Source organism: Anomaloglossus baeobatrachus, chromosome 5, assembly GCF_048569485.1.
Source record: "Anomaloglossus baeobatrachus isolate aAnoBae1 chromosome 5, aAnoBae1.hap1, whole genome shotgun sequence".
NCBI classification, from domain to species: Eukaryota; Metazoa; Chordata; class Amphibia; order Anura; family Aromobatidae; genus Anomaloglossus; species Anomaloglossus baeobatrachus.
Window position 1 is genome coordinate 553,373,019 of NC_134357.1, and position 15,615 is coordinate 553,388,633.

The window sequence follows — 15,615 nt, forward strand, 5'->3', positions numbered from 1 at the left end:
CTTGGCAGTGAAAGTAAACTAGTTCAGAGATTTCTTTCTAAACCTGTGACAGGCACATTCCCATGTCTGAACTGTGTCCACTGCTCAGGTGTGATTAAGGGATCCACATTTCAGCATCCTCGTACAGGGGACTCTTTTAGTCGGTATCCTTCAAGAAAAACATGATTTTCATGCAGGACAATGCTCCATCACATGCATGCAACTACTCCACAGTGTGGCTGGCCAGTAAAGGTCTAAGAGATGAAAAAAATAATGACATGGCCCTCCTTGTTCATCTGATCTGAACCCCATAGAGAACCTGCGGTTCCTCATAAAATGTGAGATCTACAGGGAGGGAAAACAGTACACCTCTCGGAACAGTGTCTGGGAGGCTGTGGTGGCTGCTGCACGCAATGTTGATCGTAAACAGATAAAGCAACTGACAGAATCTTTGGATGGTAGGCCTTTGAGTGTCATCATAAAGAAAGGTGGCTATATTGGTCACTAATTTTGGGGGGTTTTGTTTTTGCATGTCACAAATGTTTATTTCTAAATTTTGTGCAGCTATATTGGTTTACCTGGTGAAAAGAAACAAATGACATGGAAAAATATTTGGTTTTTATTAAGTAGCCTAATAATTCTGCACAGTAATAGTTACCTGCAAAAATAGATATCCTCCTAAGATAGCCAAATCTAAAAAAAAAAACCACTCCAACTTCCAAAAATATTAAGCTTTGATATTTATGAGTCTTTTTTGGTTCATTGAGAACATAGTTGTTGATCAATAATAAAAAAATCCTCTAAAATACAACTTGTCTAATAATTCTGCACACGGTCTAAAAAGATCACATTCGTGTGTAAAATATTTACCTTATTCTAAACAGGCTTCTCCCCAGTGTGAGTTCTCTGATGTTTAACAAGATCTGATTTGTGTGCAAAACATTTCCCACATTCTGAACATGAAAAAGGCTTCTCCCCTGTGTGAGTTCTTTGATGTGCAAGAAGATCTGAATTTAACTGTTTCCCACATTCTGAAAATGAATATGGCTTCTCCCTCGTGTGAGTTCTCTGGTGTCTAATAACATTAGTTTTTGTTGTAAAACATTTCCCACATTCTGAACATGAATATGGCTTCTCCCCGGTGTGAATTCTCTGGTGTTGAACAAGACTTTTTTTATATGAAAAACATTTCCCACATTCTGAACATGAAAAAGGTTTCTCCCCTGTGTGAGTTCTCTGGTGCATAACAAGACCTGATTTTCGTTTAAAACATTTCTCACATTCTAAACATGAATATGGGTTTTCCCTCGTGTGAATTCTCTTGTGTGTAACAAAATTTGATTTATATGCAAAACATTTACTACATTCAGAACATGAATATGGCTTCTCCCCTGTGTGATTTCTCTGGTGTACTACAAGACTTGTTTTTTTTGTAAAACATTTCCCACATTCTGAACATGAATATGGCTTCTCCCCAGTGTGAATTCTCTGGTGTTCAACAAGACTTTTTTTAGATGCAAAACATTGCCCACATTCTGAACATGAAAAAGGTTTCTCCCCTGTGTGAGTTCTCTGGTGCATAACAAGACCTGATTTTTGTTTAAAACATTTCTCACATTCTAAACATGAATATGGGTTTTCCCCCGTGTGAATTCTCTTGTGTGTAACAAAATGTGATTTATATGCAAAACATTTACTACATTCAGAACATGAATATGGTTTTTCCCCAGTGTGAATTCTCTTGTGTGTAACAAAATGTGATTTATTTGCAAAACATTTACTACATTCTGTACACGAATATGCCTTCTCCCCTATGTAATTTCTCTGGTAACTAACAGAGTCTGAAGAAAGTCTTTTCTCCCCTGTGTGAATCTGTTTATGGATTTTTTGATATTTTGAAGTTGAAAATGGCCTTTTTGCTGTATGACCACTTTGATTTTTAATGCCTCTTTTGTTTCTGTTAATAGTATGTGATGAATCAAAAGATAAGACTTGTTTAAAAGAATCAGATGATAGATCTTTGCTGTGAATGGATGATGGTATATCTTGAATAGTGGAATTTGCTTCATTTATATCTTGTGGGATATTAGGGTCATCTGCTTTAAAAACTGAAGATGTCAGTTGTGCCTCTAATCGCCTGGTACAGTCATCTGCCAAGAATAAAAAATATTTTTAATAATATATACAAATTTAAGGTTATAATTTATAAAATAGTTTGTAACACCATAACCAGCATCCCCTTACTGTCCTGCCCCCTTTCCTAAGTAGGGACACTGGCACACTTACTATACCGGCAGCTTATAATGGTTTCCATGTCCCCGATCCCTACCGCCATCTCCCAGGGCCTGCGCAAACCAAGCAAGTCTCCTGGGAATGCGCACGAATGTATTCTTGAAGGGCCAGCATCCCCTAACCTGGAATAGCATCTGAGCCTAGGGTTGAGAAGCACTAGATAGTTAAGGCATCCTCCCTCTATGGCAGGTGCCTGAGCAATATGGTATATCCTTTGAGATAGGTGGCTAGTTGTCAGGTTCCATTCCGCTTGCAGAGTTTTATGCGGTCTGTGCAAACATGTATGGAACCTAGTATCCGCTGTGCCAGCTGTACCTGCTGCACCTATCTATAGCAGCTGTGCCTGCCAGACCTGCAGCATCTACCAGAAGACCATGATGTTAAACCCGCTTTATTCATTTTTCCTCCCATATATTGGAATAATTATACCAAACTGCTACTTTGTCAGTGGAGTAATGGAGGGTTCCACAATGGTGGTAGCTGAAAGACTCTTGATTATAAAGAGATATGGCTTCATCATCCAATCCAGCAAAATCCCAAAGCCAAATGTCCTTGATGCTTCTCAGCCTTGCAGTGGCCCAGACACTGTTAGTATCTACATGTTTGACATTGCAAGAAACCACATAAAAATTTACAGAATGCATGTCTCATGGAGCAAGAGATGGGTACTGTGTATTCTGCACTAAAATTTACAATTTTAACTCTACAACATTCACTCCTTGCTTATTTAGTGAGACTGTCTGTGGAGTCAAAGTAGTCATTTACACTAAAGAAGAATACAGTAAATGTTATTTACTAACTATATATTGTGGTATTTGAACACTTAATTCTTTAACATTTTTGTTGAATTTCAGTTTTTGTATTTTTTTAAGTAAATGGAAAACAAATCAACCTAACATTACAGCTAAGTAAGTAGAATATGCCACAGCAAAAAAAAAATCTCAGAAACACTGGGATCAGATTCAGCATTACAAAAGGTGTTATCATGTAAAGTGACAGATGTCAGATTGGAGAAATGGGGCCTGGATAGGAGCAGAAAACTGGCTGCAGTGGAAAGCCATGAAATAAGAGCGGCTTTGGTACTAACTACTATAGAGAAAACTGTGACTATAGACAATAACACATCTACTAAAATGATCACCCTCCACCCCGACAGCCTTCACTGTCAATGATTTAGTAACTAGAGGTGACACATCTGGAGTAATTACAGTATGTGTCTCGGGTGCTCTCGGCAATCCAAACTATTGTAGGGGCCAATATTTTCTATCAGATGAGTTTCTAGAAGAAATATTAGACATTTACTTTCTGCCTCTCGGACTCAACAATGGACGGCTCCAGTACAAGTTCTTATATAATGGACATTTGTAGAATTCAGAGAAAATATCTTTCAGGATCTTGAAGGTATAAATATCAGAACTTTGTGTTATTACTTTCCTTTTTTTTCCAAATTACATTTTGGAAATTATGTGGGTCGGCTGCCCGGTCTCCATGTACCCACTGTGGGGTAATTCTAACCTCCCTCATATGTTACAGTTACTCTGTGCCGAACTTTGGTAAAAACGCCCCTATCAGCACATTCAGCAGAAGGGAGAGAAGGAAGATCCATCAACAAGATGCCGAGATTCTAGGAAGATGGATTCATTGCTCTCAGTGTCACCAGCACCATTACCCTCCGCTTTCTCTTAGGGGTCCACCATACAGATTAGATTTTTCTTTGCAGATCAGTGATCTGGGCAGCTAAGGGTCAACGTCTTCTAATTTCAGGGGATAGAATGGATCCTACCTGTAAGATCTGGCTGATACAGATCTCATTCCAACATAACAGCGAACAATGCCCAAAATAATGGGGACAGTATTGGGTGGAGGAGCATGTGGTGGTAGCAGCAGAATGATGACTATTTTCTATGGCCGGACTACAACCCTGATAAAGCAGCCACAGCCGGTGACTGAGAAGAATCTGTGACTTCTCTGCATTTAGTGGTCACTACCCACCTGGGCGGTTATCTGTAGGAATCTCCTCTTTACACCACTCATCACCCCTCACATATGTCTCTGTAGTATTAATATGGGTCAGATCTTCCCCCTGAAACAAATATTGTAAAAGTCACAGACAGATGGAGAAGTCACATCTATGATCAGCTCTAATCCTGCCATCTCCACCGCTCTCATTACACAAGTATAACACATATAATACTGGTGGATAAAACAAGACTGAGCACAAGACCTTCACATCATAGGGAGATTTCATGGCACCTTCTCTCCATCTACCTGATGATCCTGAGGAACATCGGGATCTTCTTGTTTACAGTCCTGTGGGAGAAGAGGACGGGGACATCTCTCTGGTGTTGTCCTCTTACTGGATAGACCTGGAGGAGACACATACAGGGACTGAATTCATTACTTACATACAGGTAATTATAGGCCGTGTGTATTTAGTCCTGTCTATTACCTGGTGATGTGAGGGGCTGGGGAACCTCCATCATGACGTCCTTGTACAGATCTTTGTGTCCTTCTAAATACTCCCACTCCTCCATGGAGAAATAGATGGTGACGTCCTGACACCTTATAGGAACCTGACACATACAATGATACAGTCACCCCCCGATCCCTTCATAGAGTTACTGTATAATGTCCCAACATTCCCAGCAGTGTCACCTCTCCAGTCAGCAGCTCAATCATCTTGTAGGTGAGTTCTAGGATCTTCTGGTCATTGATGTCCTCATGTATCGGGGGGTGAGGTTGAGGCCCCATGATTAGGCTCAGGGGTCTTCCCCATCCCTCAGACACAGGGGCCTGACAGCGCTCACTAGAGGTCTTCTTCACTACTGTGTAATCCTGGTTATGGAGAGACACAGTAAGAAATCTCACTCCAGACATTTCCAGAGTCCTCACCTCTCCAGTTCTGTCCATTATTCCCATAGATAAGAATGATGTAATGTGACGTCATCAGAATCTCTCACCTCTCCAGTAAGCCGGAAGAGGATCTCTAGGGTGAGGTGTAATATCCTCTCCGCCATCTTGTCCCTGTCCATATCCATCCTTCACGGGGCAATCAGGAGAATTCTCTTCTATAGAAGATCTCCACTGAGAGGATCCGATATTGTAGGGACCTGAATGGGGAGAAGATGACGATGTAACATCAAAAAGAATCCACTGTAATAATACAATTACTGGAGATAAGGGGAAACATATGAGGAGACAGATCATGTAGATTGTGTGTGGAGGGAAATATAAGGTTAATATCCGGTCAGGACGGATCCTCGGTGATTGAGGTCACAGTGATGGGTCTGCAATGTACAAAAGTCTATGAAGCTCTGCCAGAGGCGGCCTCTAATAAGCTGTTACACAGAATAGTTCTCAGTTATTTTGTCCTATTTGTTCTTTGCTTCACAATAAAAAGAAATCAAATATTCTCAGTTGTCGGCAGGTTCTGTACATGACCTGATGGAAACCCTCAAAAAACAGCGAAATTCCAGGTTGTGAGGTGGTAAAACATGAAAAATACTAAGGGTGCGAATACATTTGCAAGGCACTGTAGCTTCCTGTATACAGTATAAGCCCCCACACAGCCTCTCTATACACAGTATAAGCCCCCACACAGCCTCCTATATACAGTATGAGCCCCCACACAGCCTCTCTATATACAGTATAATCCCCCACACAGCCTCTCTATATACAGTATAATCCCCCACACAGCCTCTCTATATACAGTATAATCCCCCACACAGCCTCTCTATATACAGTATAATCCCCCACACAGCCTCTCTATATACAGTATAATCCCCCACACAGCCTCCTATATACAGTATAAACCCCCACACAGCCTCTCTATATACAGTATAAGCCCCCACACAGCCTCTCTATATACAGTATAAGCCCCACAAAGCCTTCTATATACAGTATAAGCCCCCACACAGCCTCCTATATACAGTATAAGCCCCCACACAGCCTCTCTATATACAGTATAAGCCCCCACACAGCCTCCTATATACAGTATAAGCCCCCACACAGCCTCCTATATACAGTATAAACCCCCACACAGCCTCCCTATATACAGTATAAACCCCCACACAGCCTCTCTATATACAGTATAAGCCCCACACAGCCTCTCTATATACAGTATAATCCCCCACACAGCCTCTCTATATACAGTATAATCCCCCACACAGCCTCTCTATATACAGTATAATCCCCCACACAGCCTCCCTATATACAGTATAAGCCCCCACACAGCCTCTCTATATACAGTATAAGCCCCCACACAGCCTCTCTATATACAGTATAAGCCCCCACACAGCCTCCTATATACAGTATAAGCCCCCACAGAGCCTCCTATATACAGTATAATCCCCCACACAGCCTCTCTATATACAGTATAAGCCCCCACACAGCCTCTCTATATACAGCATAAGCCCCACACAGCCTCTTTATATACAGTATAAGCCCCCACACAGCCTCTCTATATACAGTATAAGCCCCCACACAGCCACTCTATATACAGTATAAGCCCCCACACAGCCACTCTATATACAGTATAAGCCCCCACACAGCCACTCTATATACAGTATAAGCCCCCACACAGCCTCTCTATATACAGTATAAGCCCCCACACAGCCTCTCTATATACAGTATAAGCCCCCACACAGCCTCTCTATATACAGTATAAACCTCCACACAGCCACTCTATATACAGTATAAGCCCCCACACAGCCACTCTATATACAGTATAAGCCCCCACACAGCCTCTCTATATACAGTATAAGCCCCCACACAGCCTCTCTATATACAGTATAAACCCCCACACAGCCTCCTATATACAGTATAAGCCCCCACACAGCCTCCTATATACAGTATAAGCCCCACACAGCCTCTCTATATACAGTATGAGCCCACACAGCCTCTCTATATACAGTATAAACCCCCACACAGCCTCTCTATATACAGTATAAACCCCCACACAGCCTCTCTATATACAGTATAAACCCCCACACAGCCTCCTATATACAGTATAAACCCCCACACAGCCTCTCTATATACAGTATAAGCCCCCACACAGCCTCTCTATACAGTATAAGCCCCACACAGCCTCTCTATATACAGTATAATCCCCACACAGCCTCCTATATACAGTATAAACCCCCACACAGCCTCCTATATACAGTATAAACCCCCACACAGCCTCTCTATATACAGTATAAGCCCCCACACAGCCTCTCTATACAGTATAAGCCCCACACAGCCTCTCTATATACAGTATAAGCCTCCACACAGCCTCCTATATACAGTATGAGCCCCATATACTTTATGACCCCCAGATTGTTTTCTGTATACACTATGAACCCCACAGCCTCGTATATACATGATCTCCATATAGCTCCCTATATACAATATATGCTCATACCCACGGAGAAAACACCCACCTGCAGAGCCGCACATTGGATATGGTAAATGGCTGCTAGAGAATACACGCTGCTTGCAGGTTATGACATCACTTCCGGGGCGTATTCATCTACTGTTAGTGGGCGTGTCCTTTATTCAGAGTGGTCTGTATTCGAATCTCTAGGCTCGACCGATCTGTGAGCGGGAAGCAGCAGTGCTCGGGCTCCTCTGTGCAGAGCGGATGGATCCTGACCCTGAGGTGGGGAATATTCAGCTTCTCCTCATTAGTTATAGCTCTGGGGTCTCAGCCTGGATGTTGGGGGCACAGAGCAGTGTCTCCTGTCAGTGCTGGGGGCTGCAGCTCGTGTATATATCACAGGTAATGTACTGAGGCTGCAGCACCGTGCTGTGGAGGCTTCCATAAGGTAAGTGGCTTATGGGGGAGGGGGTTACACAGGGCATGAGGCGATGCTGTGGAGGCTTTCATAAGGAATGTGGGGATAACGCTACGCTGGACGTTTGGGGAAGCTTACACTGGGCAGGGGGCTATACTGCACATTTGGGCAGCTCGCAGGGGGTGACGCACGTTTGGGGGATTTGGACTGGGCAGTCGGCGACGCTACATGTTGTGGGGACTCGCAAGGGGATGACGCTGCATGTTTGGGGGGCTTGCAGGTGGTGATGCTGCACGTTTGGGGGGGATCACACATGTCAGGGGTCGACGCTGCTTGTTTGGGGGGCTCGCAGATGCGATGCTGAACGCTTGGGGGGGCTTCCACTGGGCCACAGGCTATACCACGCATTTGGGGGGCTCGCAGGGGGTGACGCGGCACGTTTGGGAGGATCGCACTGGGCAGGGGGCGACGCTGCATGTTTGGAGGGGGCTCGCACTGGGCAGGGGGCGACGCTGCACGTTTGGGGGGGCGACGCACGTTTGGGGGGGGCTTGCAGGGGGCGACGCTGCACGTTTGGGGGGCTCGCACTGGGCAGGGGGCGACGCTGCACGTTTGGGGGGGCGACGCACGTTTGGGGGGGGCTTGCAGGGGGCGACGCTGCACGTTTGGGGGGGCTCGCACTGGGCAGGGGGCGACGCTGCACGTTTGGGGGGGGCTCGCACTGGGCAGGGGGCGACGCTGCACGTTTGGGGGGGCGACGCACGTTTGGGGGGGGCTTGCAGGGGGCGACGCTGCACGTTTGGGGGGGGCTCGCACTGGGCAGGGGGCGACGCTGCACGTTTGGGGGGGCTCGCACTGGGCAGGGGGCGACGCTGCACGTTTGGGGGGCTCGCACTGGGCAGGGGGCGATGCTGCACGTTTGGGGGGGCGACGCACGTTTGGGGGGGGCTTGCACTGGGCAGGGGGCGACGCTGCACGTTGAGGGGGGCTCGCACTAGGTAGAGGGTGACTCTTCACTTTGGGGGCTGGGGCTTGCTGGGCAGGGGGCCGTGTTTCACGTTGGGGGGCTCGTGCTGGGCAGGGGGCCAAGTTGCACATTGGAGGGGCTATTAATCAAACATATGTAATGAAAGGGCACCACCCGTTGGGATCTCCTGATATATAAAAGTAACTATGCAGGGAAGATATACCAAGAAATGGGATCACCAACACAATATCAAGGTCATAGAAAAATATTTTATTATGAATACTGAAAAAATGTGGACAGATCACGGCCCCAGGGAAAAACAAGGGCACACATACAAACAGTTAAAAACATTTAAAAAGCCAAAAGAGGCATGGTTCCCCAACACGCCAACCTCCAATGTGTAAATATAAACATATGAGAAAGGTACCTCCTATATGAAAAATAATCACTAACCCTCCAAATATTTAACTGGTACATATAAAACCAGTGGTATATAAATAAATTGCTTCACAATACGGGAAGAAGGGGGGGGGGTGTTAGAAATAGTAAATATAGGTCATATATAACACCATACACGTCCTGTAGTCATAAAAGACAAAGATATTTGTGTGCATTCATAGACCAATAAGCCCCACGCCGGATACCCGAGATGTTAAATTAGAGCAAAAAATAATTAGTGTGGACGTCCACAAAAGTAGCTCGTATATATCATGAAGCCGAGATATTATATAAAAATACCATACAGTGCATATCCAGTCTGGGGTACAACAAGTGTGAATATAAACACCTGGGTCATCTAGTCCATAGCACTAACCTGTCAGTGGTTATGCCATGGGACAATGACAAGCTAGAGGAACAGCCCCATACTCATACCTAGCCCACCGCAATAGTACCAGAGGGAGGGAAAGTCGAGGTACAGGGAGAGGAGGCAGGTGACCCACGCGTATCGCCACGGGCATGTGGCTTCCTCAGGGGAGAGAGAGTGTACACTAGGTATGAGTATGTCACCCTGCAGGTTCATATATGCCTGCCTTGATATTGTATATCTCCCTAGCCTCTGCTGCTGATATTGCACTGGTTATCTGGGGCTGTTCCTCTAGCTTGTCATTGTCCCATGGCATAACCACTGACAGGTTAGTGCTATGGACTAGATGACCCAGGTGTTTATATTCACACTTGTTGTACCCCAGACTGGATATGCACTGTATGGTATTTTTATATAATATCTCGGCTTCATGATATATACAAGCTACTTTTGTGGACGTTGCTCTCCCGCTGTGAAGCACACATCGCTGTGTTTGACAGCGAGAGAGCAACAATCTGAATGTGCAGGCAGCAGGAGCCGGCTTCTGACAGCTGTGGACTCTGGTAACCAAAATAAATATCGGGTAACCAAGCGAAGCACTTTGCTTGGTTACCCGATCTTTACATTGGTTACCCAATCTTTACCTTGGTTACTAGCGTCTGCCGCTCTCAGGCTGCCAGTGCTGGCTCCCTGCACACGTAGCCAGAGTACACATCGGGTAAATAAGCAAAGCGGTTTGCTTATTAACTCGATGTGTACTCTGGCTACGAGTGCAGGGAGCCAGCGCTAAGCGGTGTGCACTGGTAACCAAGGTAAATATCTGGTTACTAAGCGAAGGGCTTTGCTTGGTTACCCGATATTTACCTTAGTTATCAAGCACAGCATCGCTTCCACGCGTTGCTGGTGAGATCTGCCTGATTGACAGCTCACCAGCGACTATGTAGCGATGCAGCAGCGATCCTGACCAGCGAAAGTGTGACGGTACCCTTAGACCGAGAGAACAGTGTGGTGTAATCCACATCATCCTCCTGTGTCCTCCAATGTATTATTATTATTATTTATTATTATAGCGCCATTTATTCCATGGCGCTTTACAAGTGAAAGGGTATATGTACAACAATCATTAACAGTACATAACAGACTGGTACAGGAGGAGAGAGGACCCTGCCCGCGAGGGCTTACAGTCTACAGGGAATGGGTGATGGTACAATAGGTGAGGACAGAGCTGGTTGCGCAGTGGTCTACTGGACTGAGGGCTGTTGTAGGTTGTAGGCTTGTTGGAAGAGGTGGGTCTTGAGGTTCCTCTTGAAGCTTTCCACGGTAGGGGAGAGTCTGATGTGCTGAGGTAGAGCGTTCCAGAGTATGGGGGATGCACGGGAGAAATCTTGTATTCAACAAGAGGATTTTTATGGTATATGCAGAAATACAAGTTTTACACCTAAAACGCACAGGACTCTGATAGAAAAAAAATATTTTCTTTCATTGTCGCCAATGTCCAACATGGCTTTATTCTCCATATTGATTTGTAAAGTTGATTGTTATATATTTGTATCCCCGACCTTCTGTTTCCCCCACCCTCATTACCCTGTAGACTGTGTAAGCCCCCGAGGGCAGGGTCCGCTCCCCTCTGTACCCGTCTGTCAGTGTTATATATTTGTATCCCCGACCTTCTGTCTTCTCCCCATTACCCTGTAGACTGTGAGCCCCCGAGGGCAGGGTCCGCTCCCCTCTGTACCAGTCTGTCAGTGTTATATATTTGTACATCTGTCTCCTTCTCATTACCCTGTAGACTGTGAGCCCCCAAGGGCAGTGTCCGCCCGTCTCTGAGGATTGGTTTATTCACTGTAATTTATATCTGTATTTTGTGTTACCTGTTCCCATGTGCAGCATGGAATCAATGTTCTCTATAAAAATAAAACTGTATAAATATTTCTCCTTTTTGTTAGAATTATTGATATACTTTTTTAATAAAACTGTTCTAGACGTATGGGCTGAATGTTCATTTCTATATTGATAAAGCTCGGAGTGACATTAGTGATCAGTCGCTGCCGGTTGGATCTGTATTGGGCTGCGGTCACACATTGCTGTAGGTAATTTCCAGTCCTCACATGTAGACCCACAGTAAATTGTTCAGATCTCGCTGACAGTTTATTTTCTGTCTTTAGCCCCCCCGATCCTCTTATGCCCCACATATATTAGGACCCAGTCGTGTTTCTCGGTGTTTCCCTTCTTTTCTAGCAACATAACTCCATGAGGCTCACACCGCCTAATTCAGGTCATATGCGGCAAAACTTTTTTTTTCTTAAAGGGACTGTATCGTCTAAATTTTTTTTTTTTTTTTGTAGGCCAAATCAGCTAACAATATTATTATAATCGTGTAACAACTATTTTCTTAATGTATTTCAACTTTTAAATATGTAAAATAAAACTTTTATATTAAAAATACTTATAATTGACAGTAGGGGGAGCATCTTCCTGTGTACACATCCAAAAGCTATAGCAATCCTTAGTAAAATCACGATAGCTGCAAATTTGGGCAGTCACTAGATGACATGCCTATTCTCCTCCCCTTTTGGGTGTTACACTGCACCCAAAAGGGGAGGAGGTGTATTTCATAGTAATGTGTCGCCATTTTCAGGGTGACTGTATATGAATTGTACAGCTCCACCCGGAAGTAAAGTGGAAACACATTTATATGTATATATAATATATATATATATATATATATATATATATATAACTGCGGTCATTAGTCTCCCGTGCGGGCGGCAGGCCTGCTCCCGTGCGGGAGATGAAGCAGCTGGAAATCAAGTGAACTGTAGAAAAAAATAAAGACATACTCACCTGTCTGCAGACTCCCGGTGCCATGCCCGCTCCAAGCTCCTCTTACGGTACCGCTGCTCAGGCTGTGTGCCGGCTCCAAGGCTCGTCCAATGGATGCAGGACCTGGCGGAGGATCACCTGATGCAGTCACCTGACGCATCAGCTGATCGCAAGTCGCGCGGTGACGCCGGCTTTTTACCGCCCGGCTATCAGCTGATGCCGTTAGGAGACTATTAGCTGATCACCGGCAGCTCCTGCAGCGATCGGACAGGAGCCAGCACGTAAGTGTGTAGGGTTTGTTTTTTTCACTGATGCATCAGCTGATTGTATAAACAGCTTTTATACAATCAGCTGATGTGTGATGTGATTCACATCCTTGATCCTGACACATCATCTGATCGGTATGCCTTCCAGCAAACCGATCAGATGATAATGGACGGCGCGAGACCCTTGACCCAGGATTACTGTGGAGGGGGGTTCTTTATTTCAATAAAGATGGAGTCACTAATTGTGTTTTATTTCTAATAAAAATATTTTTCTGTGTGTTGTTTTATTTTATCTTTACTAGAAATTCATGGTGGCCATGTCTAATATTGGCGTGACACCATGAATTTCGGACTTAGGGCCAGCTGATAATATAAAGCTAGCCCTAACCCCATTATTACCCAGCGAGCCACCCGGCATCAGGGCCGCTGGAGCAGTTGGATACAGCGCCAGAAGATGGCTCTTCTATGAAAGCGCCATTTTCTGGGGTGGCTGCGGACTGCAATACGCAGCGTGGGTGCCCAGAAAGCTTGGGTACTCTGCACTGCATATTCCAATCCCCAGCTGCCTAGTTGTACCTGGCTGGACTCAAAAATTGGGTGAAGCCCACGTCATTTTTTTATTTTAATTATTTCATGAGTGTCATGAAATATTTAAAAAAAAAAAAAAAAAAAGGGCTTCGTTATATTTTTGGTTCACAACCGTACAAATAGGCAGCTGGTGTTTGGGGGCAGCCCGTACCTGCCTGCTGTACCTGGCTAGCATACAAAAATATGGCGAAGCCCATGTCATTTTTTTGGGGGGCAAAAAACTACTGCATACAGTCCTGGATGGAGGATGCTGAGCCTTGTAGTTATGCAGCTGCTGTCTGCTCTACTGCATACACTATTAGATGGAGTATGCTGAGCCTTGTAGTTCTGCTCCCCCTGCCTGTCCCTCGAGCATACAGTCCTGGATGGAGCATGCTGAGCCTTGTAGTTCTGCAGCTGTCTGCTCTCCTGCATACACTAGTGGAGAATGAAGAACATATTGAAGGAAATGTCAGACCTTTTATCTTTGTTTGTTTTTTAAACAATCTTTAATGGCATTGTTCAATGATAAAAACGCAGTGAGCAAAAACGCAGCAAAAAAACGCGGTAAAAAAATCATGCGTTGTTGCCGCGTTTTTTTGCAACAGGTGCTTTTTTGTACGTTTTTTGCTACAAAAAACGCACAAAAAAGCAGCATAAAAAAAAGCAGTGTGTGAACCTAGCCTTACTTTCAGTTACAGTTTAGTGATGAGGGGGTGTCATATAGACGCCTGCCATCAGTAAACTATGACTTATTGGCAGCTATGGGCTGCTGCCATTAACTCCATTACCTCGATTGCCACTGCATCACGGCAACGGGAAGACCCGTGAAAAGTCCGGCACTGTCGCATGTAATGGATGCGGCAATTACGGGTGGCTGCTGGATGATATTTTTAGGCTGGGGGGCTCCCCATAACGTGGGCCTCCCCAGCCTGAGAATACCAGCCCCCAGCTGTGATGCTTTATCCTGGCTGGTTAGAAAAATTGGGGCGGACCGCACGCTGTTTTTGATATTTTTTTTGGTTTACTGTACGCTATGGACCTGCCCACCGCCGGCTGTGATTGGTTTGGTTGCACTGAGACAGCTGTCACTCAGCATTGGGGTGTGTCTGCCTGCAACCAATCACAGCCAACGGTGAGCAGGGAAGGAGTGAATACGAGATGGAATAATGAGCTGGCTTTGGAAGATGAAAGCCACCGCCGTGGCAGCAGTGTGACAGCCGCCCGGTCATCGGTGAGTATGAAGCGCTTGCTCCTACCCCTTTGGGGCAGATTCTATTCCCCATAAACTTTATATGGGGAGCAGCATCCGGCCAGATACCGGGGATCAATCCTCTGCCGACCCACAGTCTGCGGGTGATTGGTCTGTCAGCCCTCGAAACCGCAGGGACCTGAGTAAAAGAAGTGACATGCAATTGTTTTTGCTGCGGGAATCCCGCAGCAAAACATGCAGCTGTCAAGATCTGCATAGTGCGCACAGCATTTTTTTCCCATAGGTTTTGCTGGTGATTCACTGCAGAGATGTTATGAACGTTTTTTGCAGCGAAACATGCAGGAAATCCACGGCAAAAAACGGCAAGTGTGCACAGAGCCTTATACATATATATATATATATATATATATATATATATATATATATATATATATATATATATATATATATATATATATATATATATATATATATATATATATAGTGACTGTTACACATATATATACAGACTGCGGTCATCGCACCCACATATATACACTGACTGTTACACATACAGTATACGCTGTATGGCACTGTATGGTGGCAAAGTAGTTGGCACTGTATGGTGGCTCTGTATGGTGGCTCAGTAGTTGGCACTGTATGGTGGCTCAGTAGTTGGCACTGTATGGTGGCTCAGTAGTTGGCACTGTATGGTGGCTCTGTACGGTGTGTCAGTAGTTGGAACTGTACGGTGTGTCAGTAGTTGGCTCGGTACTTGGCAGAGTACGGTGGCTCGGTACTTGGCACTATATGATGGATAAGGGTAGGATTAGATACACAGCTGTGCAGACAGTATCACACAGGAGAGAAATACACAACTCAGCACACAGTATCACACATGAGGATTAGATACACGGCTCAGCACACAGTATCACACATGAGGATTAGAT

At 45.0% G+C, this 15,615-nt stretch overlaps 1 protein-coding gene across 1 annotated transcript; it reads right to left on the reverse strand.

Annotated features, from left to right (window-relative positions):
- Window positions 1-615: 615 nt before the first annotated feature.
- Window positions 616-4,665, reverse strand: LOC142312978 (uncharacterized; the record flags this gene model as incomplete). The annotated part of the gene is made up of 3 exons (XM_075351966.1): window positions 616-2,129; window positions 4,264-4,354; window positions 4,540-4,665. Coding segments are annotated over 3 exons (1,491 nt in total), but the record flags the coding sequence as incomplete, so codon positions are not given.
- Window positions 4,666-15,615: the final 10,950 nt, after the last annotated feature.